The sequence below is a fragment of the Delphinus delphis genome, chromosome 7 (genome assembly GCF_949987515.2).
Source record: "Delphinus delphis chromosome 7, mDelDel1.2, whole genome shotgun sequence".
NCBI lineage: Eukaryota > Metazoa > Chordata > Mammalia > Artiodactyla > Delphinidae > Delphinus > Delphinus delphis.
In genome coordinates this window covers 25,496,186-25,511,282 of record NC_082689.1, presented here as the reverse complement: position 1 = coordinate 25,511,282, position 15,097 = coordinate 25,496,186, and the positions used below count along the sequence as shown (strand labels likewise).

At 36.3% G+C, this 15,097-nt stretch overlaps 1 protein-coding gene across 1 annotated transcript in view; it reads right to left on the bottom strand.

Annotated features, from left to right (window-relative positions):
- ERBB4 (erb-b2 receptor tyrosine kinase 4) overlaps window positions 1–15,097 on the bottom strand; it is a 1,108,236-nt gene that overhangs the window by 43,851 nt on the left and 1,049,288 nt on the right. Inside the window, exon 21 of the mRNA XM_060016164.1 lies at window positions 6,751–6,906. Within this exon, the coding sequence (XP_059872147.1) occupies window positions 6,751–6,906 (156 nt within the window). The remainder of the gene's footprint in view (window positions 1–6,750; window positions 6,907–15,097) is intronic.

Below are 15,097 nucleotides of genomic sequence, written 5' to 3'. Positions count from 1 at the left end.
TGAGTGTGTATGTGTATGCTTCTATGTGTGATTTTGTCTATACAGCTTTGCTTTTACCATTTATGCAGGATTCTGTCTGATAATTTTTTTTTGCATAGTTTTTAGTGCTTGTTATCATTAATAGATTTGTTTATTGGTTTGGTTGCTCTCTTCTGTCTTTCCTTTTTTTATTACTTTTTAATTTTTATTTTAATAAGTTTATTTCATTTTTTTTTCTTTTCTTTCTTTTTTGTCTCTCTTTTCTTCTGAGCAGTGTGGCTGACAGGGTCTTGGTGCTCCAGCCAGGTGCAAGACCTGAGCCTCTTAGGTGGGAGAGCCGAGTTCAGGACATTGGTCCACCAGAGATCTCCTGGCCCCACGTAATGTCAAATGGCAAAAGCTCTCCCAGAGATCTCCATCTCAATGCTAACACCCAGCTCAACTCAACAACCAGCAAGCTGCAGTGCTGGACACCCATGCCAAACAACTAGCAAGACAGGAACACAACCCCACCCATTAGCAGAGAGGCTCCCTAAAATCATACTAAGTTCACAGACACCCCAAAACACACAACCAAACACGGTCCTGCCCCACGGAAAGAAAAGATCCAGCCTCATCCACCAGAACATAGGCACCAGTCATCTCCACCATGAAGCTCACACAACCCACTGAACCAACATTACCAACGTGGGGCAGACAGCAAAAACAATGGGAACTACGAAGATGCAGCCTGTGAAAAGGAGACTCCAAATTCAGTAAGTTAAGCAAAATGAGAAGACAGAGAAATACGCAGCAGATGAAGGAGCAAGGTTAAAACCAGCCAGACCAAACAAATGAAGAGGAAATAGGCAGTCTACCAGAAAAAGAATTCAGAGTAATGATTGTAAAGATGAACAAAAATCTTGGCAATAGAATAGAGAAAATACAAGAAACATTTAACAAGGACCTAGAAGAACTAAAGAGCAAACAAACAATGATGAATAGCACAATAAATGAAATTAAAAATTCTCTAGAAGGAATCAATAGCAGAATAATGGATAAGTGACTTGCAAGATAAAATAATGAAAATAACTACCACAGAGCAGAATAAAGAGAAAAGAATGAAAAGAATTGAGGACAGTCTCAGAGACCTCTGGGACAATACTAAATGCACCAACATTTGAATTATAGGGGTCCCAGAAGAAGAAGAGAAAAAAAATATGGAAATGAGAAAATTTTGAAGAGATTACAGTTGAAAACTTCCTTAATGTAGGAAAGGAAATAGTCAGTCAAGTACAGGAAGCACAGACAGTCCCATACAGGATAAATCCAAGGAGAAACAAGCCAAGACACATATTAATCAAACTATCAAAAATTAAATACAAAGAAAAAATATTAAAAGCAGCAAGGGAAAAGCAACAAATAACATACAAGGGAATTCCCCATAAGGTTAACAGCTGATCTTTCAGCAGAAACTCTGCAAGCCAGAAGGGAGTGGCAGGACATATTTAAAGTGATGAAAGGGAAAAAACTACAACAAAGATTACTCTACCCAGCACAAATCTAATTCAGATTCGATGAAGAAATTAAAACCTTAACAGACAAGCAAAAGCTAAGAGAATACAGCACCATCAAACCAGCTTTACAACAAATGCTAAAGGAACTTCTCTAGGCAGGAAACACAAGAGAAGGAAAAGACGTACAATAACAAACCCAAAACAATTAAGAAAATGGTAGTAGGAACATATATATCGATAACTATCTTAAATGTGAATGGATTAAATGCTCCAACCAAAAGAAATAGACTGGCTGAATGGATACAAAAACAAGACCCATATATATGCTGTCTACAAGAGAACCACTTCAGACCTAGGGACACATACAGTTGAAAGTGAGGGGATAGAAAAAGATATTCCATATAAACAGAAATCATAAGAAAGCTGGAGTAGCAATTCTCATATAAAACAGAATAGACTTTAAAATAAAGACTATTACAAGAGACAAAGAAGGACATTACATAATGATCATGGGACCAAACCAAGAAGAAGATATAACAGTTGTAAATATTTATGCACCCAACATAGGAGCACCTCAATACATAAGGTAAATGCTAACAGCCATAAAAGGGGAAATCAACAGTAACACAGTCATAGAAGGGGAATTTAACACCCCATTTTCACCAATGGACTGATCATCCAAAATGAAAATAAATAAGGAGACACAAACTTTAAATGATAAATTAAATAAGATGGACTTAATTGATATTTATAGGACATTCCATCCAAACACAACAGAATATACTTTCTTCTCAAGTGCTCATGGAACATTCTTCAGGATAGATCATATCTTGTGTCACAAGTCAAGCCTTGGTAAATTTAAGAAAATTGAAATTTTATCTAGTATCTTTTCTGACCACAATGCTATGAGACCAGATATCAATTACAGGAAAAAATATGTAAAAAATACAAACACATGGAGGCTAACCAATACACTACAAAATAATCAAGAGATCACTGAAGAAATCAAAGAGGAAATCAAAAAATACTTAGAAACAAATGACAATGAAAACATGATGACCCAAAACCTATGGGATGCAGCAAAAGCAGTTCTAAGCGGAAAGTTTATAGCAATACAATCCTACCTTAAGAAACAAGAAACATCTCAAATAAACAACCTAACCTTACACTGAAAGCAATTAGAGAAAGAAGAATAAACAAAATCCAATGTTAGCCGAAGGAAAGAAATCAGAAAGATCAGATCAGAAATAAATGAAAAGGAAATGATAGCAAAGATCAATAAAACTAAAAGCTGATTCTTTGAGAAGATAAACAAAGTTGATAAACCATTAGCCAGACTCATCAAGAAAAAAAGAGAGAAGACACAAATCAACAGAGTTAGAAATGAAAAATAAGAAGTAACAACTGACACTGCAGAAATATAAAGGGTCATGAGAGATTACTACAAGCAACCATATGCCAATAAAATGGAGGACCTGGAAGAAATGGACAAATTCTGAGAAAAGCACAACTTTCTGAGACAGAACCAGGAAGAAATAGAAAATATAAACAGACCATTCAGAAGCACTGAAATTAAAACTGTGATTAAAAATCATCGAACAGGGCTTCCCTGGTGGCGCAGTGGTTGAGAGTCCGCCTGCTGATGCAGGGGACATAGGTTCGTGCCCAGGTCTGGGAAGATCCCACATGCTGCGGAGCAGCTGGGCCCGTGAGCCATGGCCACTGAGCCTGCGCGTCCGGAGCCTGTGCTCTGCAACGAGAGAGGCCACAACAGTGAGAGGGCTGCGTACCGCAAAAAAAAAAAAAAAAATTCATCAAACAAGAAAAGCCCAGGACCAGATGGCTTCACAGGTGAATTCTATGAAACATTTAGAGAAGAGCTAACACCTATCCTTCTCAAACTCTTCCAAAATATAGCAAAGGGAGGAACAATCCAAAACTCATTCTACAAGGTTACTGTCACCCTGCTACCAAATCAGACAAAGTTGTCACAAAAAAAGGAAACTACAGACCAATATCACTAATGAACATAGATGCAAAAATCCTCAACAAAATACAGGCAAACAGAATCCAGCAGCACATTAAAGGATTACACACCATCATCAAGTGGGGTTTATCCCAGGAATGCAAGGATTCTTCAATACAGGCAAATCAATCAATGTGATACACAATATTAACAAATTGAAGGAGAAAAACCATATGATCCTCTGAATAGATGCAGAAAAAGCTTTCAACAAATTCAACACCCATTTATGATAAAAACCCTACAGAAAGCAGGGATAGAGGGAAATTACCTCAACATAATAAAGGCCATATATGACCAACTCACAGCCAACACCATTCTCAATGGTGAAAAACTGAAACCATTTCCACTAAGATCAGGAGCAAGACAAGGTTGCCCACTCTCACCATTATCATTCACATAGCTTTAGAAGTTTTAGGCACAGCAGAGAAGAAAAAGAAATAAGAGGAATCCAAAATGGAAAAGAAGAAGTAAAACTGTCACTGTTTTCAGATGATACTATACATGATACTATACATAGAGAAGCCTAAAGATGCTACCAAAAGACTACTAGAGCTAATCAATGAATTTGGTAAAGTAGCAGGCTACAAAATTAATGCAGAGAAGTCTCTTTCACTCCTCTACACTAATGATGAAAAATCTGGAAGAGAAATTAAGGAAAGACTCTCATTTTCCATTGCAACCAAAAGAATAAAATACCTAGGAATAAACCTACCTAAGGAGACAAAATACCTGTATACAGAAAGCTATAAGACACTGATGAAAGAAATTAAAGATGATACAAACTGATGGAGAGATATACCATGTTCTTGAATTGGAAGAATCAACACTATGAAAATGACTATACTACCTAAAGCAATCTACACATTCAATGTGATCCCTATCAAACTACCAATGGCATTTTTCACAGAACTAGAACAAAAAATTTCACAATTTGTATGGAAACACAAAGATCCCGAATAGCCAAAGCAAACTTGAGAAAGAAAAACGGAACTGGAGGAATCAAGCTCCCTTACTTCAGACTATACTACAAAGCTACAGTAATCAAGACAGTATGGTACTTGGGCAAAAACAGAAATAGAGATCAGTGGAACAGGACAGAAAGCCCAGAGATAAACCCACACACATATGGTCATATTATCTTTGATAAAGGAGGAAGAAATATACAATGGAGAAAAGATAGCCTCTTCAATAAGTGGTGCTGGGAAAACTGGACAGCTACATGAAAAAGAATGAAATTAGAATACTCCCTACCACCATACACAAAAATAAACTCAAAATGGATTAAAGACCTAAATGTAAGGCCAGACACTGTAAAACTCTTAGAGGAAAATATAGACAGAACACTCTATGACAGAAATCACAGCAAGATCCTTTTGACCCACCTCCTAGAGAAGCAGAAATAAAAACAAAAATAAACAAATTGGACCTAATGAAACTTAAAAGCTCTTGCACAGCAAAGGAAACTATAACCAAGATGAAAAGACAACCCTCAGAATGGGAGAAAATATTTGCAAATGAAGCAACTGACAAAGGATTAATCTCCAAAATATACAAGCAGCTTATGCAGCTCAATAACAAAAAAAACAAAAAACCCAATCAAAACATGGGCAGAAGACCTACATAGACATTTCTCCAAAGAAGATATACAGATTGCCAACAAACACATGAAAGGATGCTCAACATCACTAATCATTAGAGAAATGCCAATCAAAACTACAATAAGGTGTCACCTCACACTGGTCAGAATGGCCATCATCAAAAAGTCTGCAAACAAGAAATGCTGGAGAGGCTGTGGAGTAAAGGGAACCCTCTTCCACTGTTGGTGGCAATATAAATTGATACAGCCACTATAGAGAACACTAGTGAGGTTCCTTAAAAAACTAAAAATAGAACTACCATACAACCCAGGAATCCCAGTACTGGGCATATAGCCTGAGAAAACCATAATTGAAAAAGAGTCATGTACCCCAATGTTCATTGCAGCTCTATTTACAATAGCCAGGACATGGAAGCACCCTAAGTGTCCACAGACAGATGAATGGATAAAGAAGATGTGGCACATATATACATGGAATATTACTGAGCCATAAAAAGAAACGAAATTGAGTTATTTGTCACAAGGTGGATGGACCTAGTGACTGTCATACAGAGTGAAGTAAGTCAGAAAAAGAAAAACAAATACCATATGCTGACACATATTTGGAATCTAAAAACACACAAAAAAAATTGGTTCTGAAGAACTCAGGGGCATAACAGGAATAAAGATGCAGAAGTAGAGAGTGAATTTGAGGACACGGGGGAGGGGGGGAAGGGCAAGCTGGGATGAAGTGATAGAGTGGCATGGACATATATACAGTACCAAATGTAAAATAGATAGCTAGTGAGAAGCAGCCACATAGCACAGGGAGATCAGCTCAGGGCTCTGTGTCCACCTAGAGGGGTGGGATAGGGAGGGTGGAAGGGAGACGCAAGAGGGAGGCGATATGGGGATATATGTATACGTATAGCTAATTCACTTTGTTATACAGCAGAAATTAACACACCATTGTAAAGCAATTATACTCCAAAAAAGATGTTAAAATAAATAAAGAAATTGGTAAGTCATATGCTACAATGAAAACTAAAAAAAAAAAAAAAAATAGAGCCAGATAAGAGGAATCTGTTGCTTCTGGTGTAGGAGGATTGGACGTTGAATAGGATGACCAACTTTCCAATAGTTATGGTTCTTGGTCACATTGAAACTTCTCTCTAGTCTATGAGAAAGAAGTTGTATCTCTCTGATCTCTCTGTAATAGTCTTAAATTATTAGGATTAATGAAACAATTTCTATGGCCCTGGATTAAAGTGCAATCTCTAGAGTTCCTAGGGAGCCACGAACTCTCTAACACTGGAATTGACATAAAGATCACTTGGGTCCAGACACACATTGTCTTATTTTAGCTGCTTTTGAGAAATGGAAGTAGGTAATACATCCTATATATTATATATTGTATATATATGTATGTGTATGTTTCCATATGTACATACATATGTGTATATATATGTATGTATGTATGTGTGTGTGTATATATATATATATATATATATATATATATATTAACCCTGGGTGGGAGAGAAGGCAAATGGTGGAATTGGGATTTTATAATCTCTTAAACCTCAGGTTTATTGATTTCTTCCTATAACATATAAGGAGATAAAAGGGTATTATACTATATTTTCAAGTAATATTGCTCTCAAAAAGACACCCACCTTTCCTCCATCAGCATTATACTCTTTTTCATCACCTTCCAAGAGCCTGGCTAGTCCAAAATCCGTGATTTTTACATGGTTTGGAGATTTCACTAAGACATTACGGGCTGCCAAATCCCGATGAACAAGCCGTCTTTCTTCCAGGTACATCATTCCCTGAAAAACACCAAATTCCCCAGAGAGTCAGTTAATGCCTGTGCTTTTGTATTGTCAAAAAAGGTGTTTCCTAGCGTTCAGTTGCAAGTGCTTGATTTCTCTAAGTAATGGCAGAATCTGAGAATATTTTCAAAATTATGGAAAATGTGGAATTAAAAAAGCAAACCACAAATAGCTTTTGGCCTTCTTCCCACTAAAGCTCTGTAAAGCAGAATGAATTACCTGCATATGAGCTAAATGTTTGATCATTTTTTCCCAGATACCTTATATTCTTTTGCAAACACTTTCATTAGTGAGGTATGCACGTGTCTTAGTAGATAAGCTAACAGGTACTTGGACTGACCCACATATTCTTAATTGTTTTCTCCTCAATAACTTCTGTTTCATGTCATTTTCCCCCATACACCCGCTCCAAACAAATGCAGCTCTCCATACTTTTCAGAAGTATTTCATAAGAAGGTTTAATGGAGGCAAATTCACCTTTATAGGTTCTATCAAGTCTGAAGAATCATATTATTCTTATTAATTATGCAAAAAAATGAAGTTTGCCCTAGGGGCATTAAAAGCCTATAATTTAATAAATAGCTTTGATGACATTAGTAGTCATTATGAAAATCCACAAGTAAAATTACATTATTTATAATGACCCTTAAGTTAGCCTTTAATATGTTTTCTTCATAAAACATATACTGTAATTAAAAATAAAACATTGCTGATCACCAACAAGAGATAAACTGGCTCTTCCCTCAACATACACACACACATCTACATGTATATGTACATATACACATGTATATATATGTGTTATATGTGTACACAACATATATATTAAAATATATATAAAAAATCATCCATAGAAACAATAATTATTAATTGTATTTCATCAATAGAGAAACCAAGAGTCATGAACCACTAGCCGTAACTAAGAGGTTGATGTAAAACCAAGGAAATGAACCCAGAGGCCCAGATTAGAATGAACATCCTTTGTTTGAGTGAACATATGTTTTGTTGAAGAGTTAGGGAAAATTCTATATTTGAGGATTTCAGTGGTAAAAACAAGTCAGAAGCGTTATAAAATGGTTGAAGTATGCTCTCATGCCCGTTGCAAATCAGTGATGCTGGCAGTTAACATTACAACTGCAGGACTTTGAAGGATTAACGGTTTCTGATATCAAAACAAAAGCTGCGGTAAACAGAGACATAAATCACAGAGGTCAAAAAATTATGAACTGTCTACCAGGTGTAGTGGAAAGAGAATATTGCTTCAAAGAGCATCATGAGCCAAGCACTATATAAATGCCCATTAAACACAACCAGTGGAGATACTGCCTGATATGGTGCAATCAGTCAGCAGTTGGGTGACATCATATGTATTAGTGTTTTCTGATATCAACCCACAACTGGGATTTATGGGGTTCTTTCCCTCTTTCCTAAACAGTGCTTTGTCTTTGATTACGCCAAATTGGAAGTTTTTAGAATAAAGTGAAAACAAATAGCCCTTGCATGCTTTAAAAGATTAAAAAATAGACTTATTGCCTTGGAGGTAAAGTATGTTCAATAATTTTGTCCCTGTAGGAAGTGTCCACAAGAAACAGTCATCATTCTCTTTCTTACCATCTTCATAACAGAATATGTAAAGAGTATTGGCAACAAATTAATATTCAGATCCACACATACTTACAGAACACATACTGTATGCCAATCACTGTGCTAGACATCAGAAAGACAGAATAGAGTGAGAGAAGGTCTGTGCATTAAAGGAGGACAGAAGCTCATTAGTAAAGTGGGCACATATGGAGTATAAACTTGAATGGATCAGTGATGCATGTAAGGCATTTAAGGAGGACCATCTGTAGTATAGCTTAGCAAGTATGCATGAGAGGGGAGGCTTCAGAGAGGTACTAAGGCCTAAGTATGGTTTGAAGGATGGATGTCCACCAGTTGGACAAGATGAGGGAAAAATTGCAGTTAGACAGGACAAGCACAGGGTCATCAATAGCATAGTGTACTTGGACAAAGGTATATAATTCTGTATTTCTGAAGCATTATGTATATGGTGAGTGGTGAGCCTGAAAAGGTAAGAAGAGGCTAGATCCAAGAGGGGCCCCTTATATGTCATGATAGAGAACTTGAACTTCACATTTTATGCAGCATTCAATGCGGTGATGCGGGAGTTCTTTTTAAAATGGAGAGTGACACAATTATCATTGGAGCCTTGAAAACATCACCAGGTGCCAGTAGAGAGGATGGATTGCACACAAATATAGCTAAAGTCAGGAGTTTGCCACATGACAGAAGAAAAGTGATAAGAGTGAAATAAGGTTGTAAATTGACCATCCATGAGTTGTATCCATTTTTCCCTTTTTTTTTGTTCCCACACCGAGAAAGTTTCAAACATCCTCTTTAGTTGGTTGCTGGCTATTCCATTAAAGGCATCTGGTCCCCAGTTTGCCAGGGTCCTACCACTTACTATCACTTTTCAGGAATTCTGCTTTTATTATTTATGGTAATCATCCAGCTCCTACATGCATGAATGTCTGAATCTTCAACTAAACTAGGCCAGAAGGAACTAGGGAGAGAACAATTTCAAGGTACATTTATAAAATAAAATAACCATCCTTGGTAAATGACTGAACAATGAAGAAGAGAGTAAACTGAGAATAAGTCTATGCTTTTGACTTTTGTAATTTAGATGATGTAATTTAGATAATCATTTGGATAATGATTCCCTTAACTAGATATTATCCTAATATAAATATATTTAAGAAATATATACTCTACCAGTAGGGAACTAATATTCACCAAGGAACTTAAGACTCTAAAGTCACATTCTACAGTATAAGCAAAGCATCAAAAACTCCAAAAGATCTTTGATAGTCTATACACAAAGCCTCAGGAGGTGATAGACTATCCTGAACCTCAATACTATTTGTCCGTAAAAAATATTTTCTTCAAAATAATGAGAAATAAATTCAGGAAACCAGATGATCAGCTCTGTTGTTTCTCCTAGCCACCAGACCATGATCTAAAGAAATAAAAACAGAAGCATCCACCTCCTTCCCAAACCATCAAAATACATTTGTATGGTTGCCTTGTAACTATGAAACATTATCGTACAAATGCACACTTTCAAATCATTAATTATGACTGTCATCTTAGTCCTACTCTCACACCCGGAATTAGAGTGTTGAATTCTATGTATTGCTCACAATAGGTTTCTCCACATCACAGTCATTGAAAAAGGATTTTTTTACCAGAAGATCTCATTAGAATCACATTCTCTGGTAAATTCCTTCAAAATAAAATCACTCCTTAAATCAGAGTGTGATGAGATTAAGGAGGAAGACAGTTATTAGAACAAAAATAAACTGGATGAAGTCCCGTGAAGTTTGAGGATGATAGAGGGATACTGCATTGGTTGAAAAGGATCCTCTTACTCTGCCCTGTAGCAATTCCCATGTCCTTGCCATACCAGCTCAGGTGGAGTACATGATGGAAATACGAACACTGACAACAACCTCAGCTAACATTGACTGATTCTTAGAATGCGGCGGGCACTAACTAAACATGTCTACATTGGTAGGTTAACTTAATCCTATAGACGCATACTACTTTCATCTCATTTTAAATATGAGAAAACCAAGGCTAAGAGAGGTCAAGTTACTTGCTCCAAGTCATCTATTTAATGAGTGATAGAACTGGGATTTGGTCCCTTGGTGTGGGACTTAAAGTCTGCATATTTAAGCCTGTCTTACCTCTTGATGTGTCACCGGGTAGCCTGGGTATATAGAAATGAATGTACACAGTGAAGTCATATAGCTTCAAAAGATCCTAGTACTTTTGCAGAAAAAAATTAAATATTATCAAATGTTTCTATGAACTCAGGGCATAATGAAGGTGACTGACATGTTTGTATTTATATTTAAAACTCAGCTAACTTATATAATCTTTTATAATTTAGCAGGAGTTTAAATTGTGTAAATTGGAAACTCAGTTCTTGCTTTGACCACAGGGTATGCAGGATGGTGGAGTGGGTTTGAGAATAGATTCTGGAGTTGATTGCTTGGCTAGAAGCCCAGCTCTGCCATGCTCTTGCTGTGTGACTCTAGCAAGTTAATAAACCTCTCTGTCATTCATCTTCTTCCTCTCTAAAACAGCCATAATAGCACTTACCACAAAGGTTGTTTTGATGATTAAATAGTATGTAAAGCACTTAAGGAGTAAGTGGCATGTAATAAGCACAGAACATGCAATGTTGTTCGATGGATATATATCAACAGTCCTAGTGCTTAAGAATCACTTACCCTCATTAACTTGAATTGCCTATTTCAGAAAATCTGTGAACCTCAACTAATATATCACAGTGGGTGTTCAATAAATGTCTGCAAATGGTGATACATATACCCATAACCTGCCCATCATTATTAATGTGTGGCTACAAATTTCAGAATAATTACTGTTCGAAATATTATTTTAATAACAAGGCACCTGAGGGTGCTGTCATATAAGGAGAAGGAAAAATTAAAGAATCTAATAAAAGATTTGGTGCTTTCCATAAACATATCACATATTCAGGAATTTAGTGAAGATAAAGGTCATAAACAAGATAGGTCAAAAAATTTTCAATGCTGCAGGATGTTTTCCATGGGTGAATAAAATAGTAGATTTTCTGTACCAAAGAATCTGCCTTTTATCACTCAGCGCTGAGGGGCATTCTGGGTGGAGGTGTTTTCGGGGCATTCTGTCTACTTCTTGATCCAAGTGCGGCAATTCTGATTTTACTCAAACTACTCAGAATTTACTATCACCACACCACTCAGAACTTTACCATTTTCATACTTGCTCTAAATGCCTTAATGAGTTTTCAAGACTGCTTACTTACTGTTTTGCTCATACCTCTTACAATATGCATCAATAAACACAAACTCGCTAGGGAAAGTCAAATTTTACTCTTGACCTTCAGGAATGCACTTTAATACAAAATCCAAGGATAATTTTATTACAACTGAATTTAAAGTTTTAATCTCTGGTTAGAATTGACTCATATAAACTGCTCTATGGAAAAAAAATCAGTGACTGACAATTTTAAAATATTGGTATCGATGAACACCTAGCAATGACCTTCTTTTCAATCTTATGATATTGACTCACAGCTGTCTAGCAAAAATGCTTCATGATTATGCTTTAATCCAACGTTAAAATGCATTCTGCCCAGCTGCAGGAAGCTAACGGAAGTCAAGAGAGACCAGACTATTTCTGACAATAAATATTTGCTTCCCATATATAGGCCAGGCGACATTTTCATCAAACACGTGTGTGGAGCTAAAAATTTCAAGTTGTAGTCAGTTCTCATAGGCATTAATCTCTGGAATTAGCAAGAGTACATTTTTTTTCTGTTTTCATTCTAATAACCTGAAGCTTTCTGAATAACAGGAAGCTTCAGGAAAACTACCTTCAGATGAAAATCGCTCCTCTTTTCTACCTTTCCTTCTGAAAGCAATTGTACCTGTGAGGGGAAAAAAAAAAATCTAACTCTAATGCTCTCTACTATTAGGGCTGAAGATATGAGCATGTTCAAGGGAAGAAAAAGACCTTTTTGGATGAAGTGACTGACTTTATCCAAATAGTACATGGAGAGAAACTAAAGGGGCTCTGTAATTGAATCAACTGAGAAGTCTTTTCAACCAGCCAAAGCTGGTTCATGGCACAGTAGAAAGAACACAGAACTTAGTGTTGCAAGAGAGAAGTCGTCCCAGACATGCTGCTCACAAGATTTATGACCACAGGTACTCAATTCGCCTCTTCTATAAAAGTCACAAATTGGCCTAAATGATCTCTGAGGTGTTCTCTAGCTTTAAATCTTTATTCCATGATGGAACTGGAAAATATATCTATCTAAAATATTAAGTGGTGGCCAATAATAAACACAGATAACAGTAAAGAAAGAGGTAGAGTAGATGTCTCCCTTCAAATGTTTAGGGAGAACAGTGAACACGTTTTACTAAAAGTCAGTTTAGTGCATCTGATGTTTAAACCCTGGCTACTTACTATCTGTGTGATCGTGGTCAATTTATTTGTGTTTCCTTTACTTTATTCGTTAAATGGGGATAATAATAGTATCTACCCTGAGGATTGTCTTGAGGATTCAATGCCTTAATGTTTGTAAAACACCTAGAACATTCAATATTCTAAGATACCATGTGTTAAAAAAATGATCTCAAATTCATCCTTCTGATGAAAAATACAATTCAACCACTATAAGAGAAAGAAAAGGCAGCCAACTAAAACACCTACTGATTACTCAGCACTGTTGGGTGTGGTGACTTCTGTTTCTCATTCTATTTGTCCCTGAATGTTCTTCCTCTTATGCTGCTCAGGAAGAAAAGCAGATTCACATGGTTGTCCCAGACTGGCTTGGCATTAATACTACAGTTTAATTCTCACATTTTCCAACTGCACCTATGATCTTCAAGAGACTTGGTCAGGTTGCAGTTCTTAAGAAGATTTTGCAATATTGAGGACAACTGAATTTCCATCATTTTAATAGTGTGTAGTGAAAACATTATTGGTTGCTATTCAAATTTAGTTCCAATAATATATTTGTGTGTGTGTGTATGCGTGTGTGTGTATCTATACATGCATGTAGTAGATACTATGGTGTGCCACCCAGAAACCTCTTCAGGCCCAAGTCCTCCTAATCTCAGCTTCTGGGAGTGTTGACTGCTGAGGGCTCTCATCTTGGCTGCTTTTGTTTTGAGGCAGTGACACCCGCCAACCCAACTACAAGGGGAGCTGCTTTGCCAGGGGTTCATCCTCTCACCGGAGGCAGCCCACATCCAATAATTTGTTGATGTTGAGTTACAAAGGCCATACCTCTCTTGACAACTATGAAGAGCTCTTCTAATTCTGGGACACCCCATGGGATTGAATGATTCCTTTGTTGCAGTTTTATCATAGCTGAACTTTTCCTTCTACCTAATACTGCTTTTTCACTGCCTGATAGGTGTTGTTCTTGAGAACACTTAAGAAAAACTTCCTACATGCAAACTTTTCTCAGAGATTGTTTTCTAGGAGCCAACCTAAGGCAATGTGTGTGACTTGTTTTCTTTTAGGATCTCAAGTACTCAGAATTTTAAGCTAACCACACTCTATAATTCATGCACACTATGATCATTGTTTCCCTCTATCCTCTACATCAACCCCATTCTTTATCCATCATAAATATTAACAATAATGTTTTTAATATATATCCTTTCAATCTATCATCTGCATGTTTATTTCTTTTTATCTATATTTTCTAACAAGTGCTTTGTGCTATTTCTAATATATAAATAGTATTGTGTATTAAATAGGATCATGTTTTACTCATTAGGCTTTTTTTAGATTCAAACCTGTTGCTATATGTAATCCAGTTCTCATAGCTGCACTGGATTATACATATGAATTCACAGACATATACACTTGTATAACACAGACATGCACTGTCAGTTGTCTATTCCCCTATGGAAGGGTACCAAACTTAACTCCAACTCTTTGACACTGCAAACAAGACTGAATTGAACATTAATACTATTTGTAAAATGCTATAAATTGGCTTCACAACATAAATTATCTGCTATGTAGTACTAATTTCAGTGTAGGAGAATCTAAACAAACAATAATAGTAATAGTCACTGTGGAAGATACAACATGGAGCAATTTCTTGTTAACTGAGAATACTGAAACCACATGGGAAAGACAAAACATAACTGTGTATATTATCATTATATATGTTTGTATCTATTAAATAGTTGACCTTTATTTACACACTCGGTGCCAGGGGACTGTTTTAAGTGCTATATATACAGGAATTTACAAAGAACTCAATGAGATCTCTGCTACTATTATTCCCATTTTAAGATGAGGACGCTGACACACAGAGAAGTAAAATAACTTGCCCAAAAGTGATAGCTAGTGCATGGCAAAGCCCAGAAGGACCAAGATTTGAGTGCATGCAGCTTAACTCCAAAGCCAACAATCTTAATCATTACTCTATATGACCGTAGGTATCAATAGACTATATAAAACTAAAAAAAGACTGTATATACAAGTGAATTGTTGTTATATAGACAATAAATGCTCTAAGAGTTCAACCAAGAGAAAACTCTTGTACATAATACTCATTTAAAACTTATAAACAAACTTTAGTTTT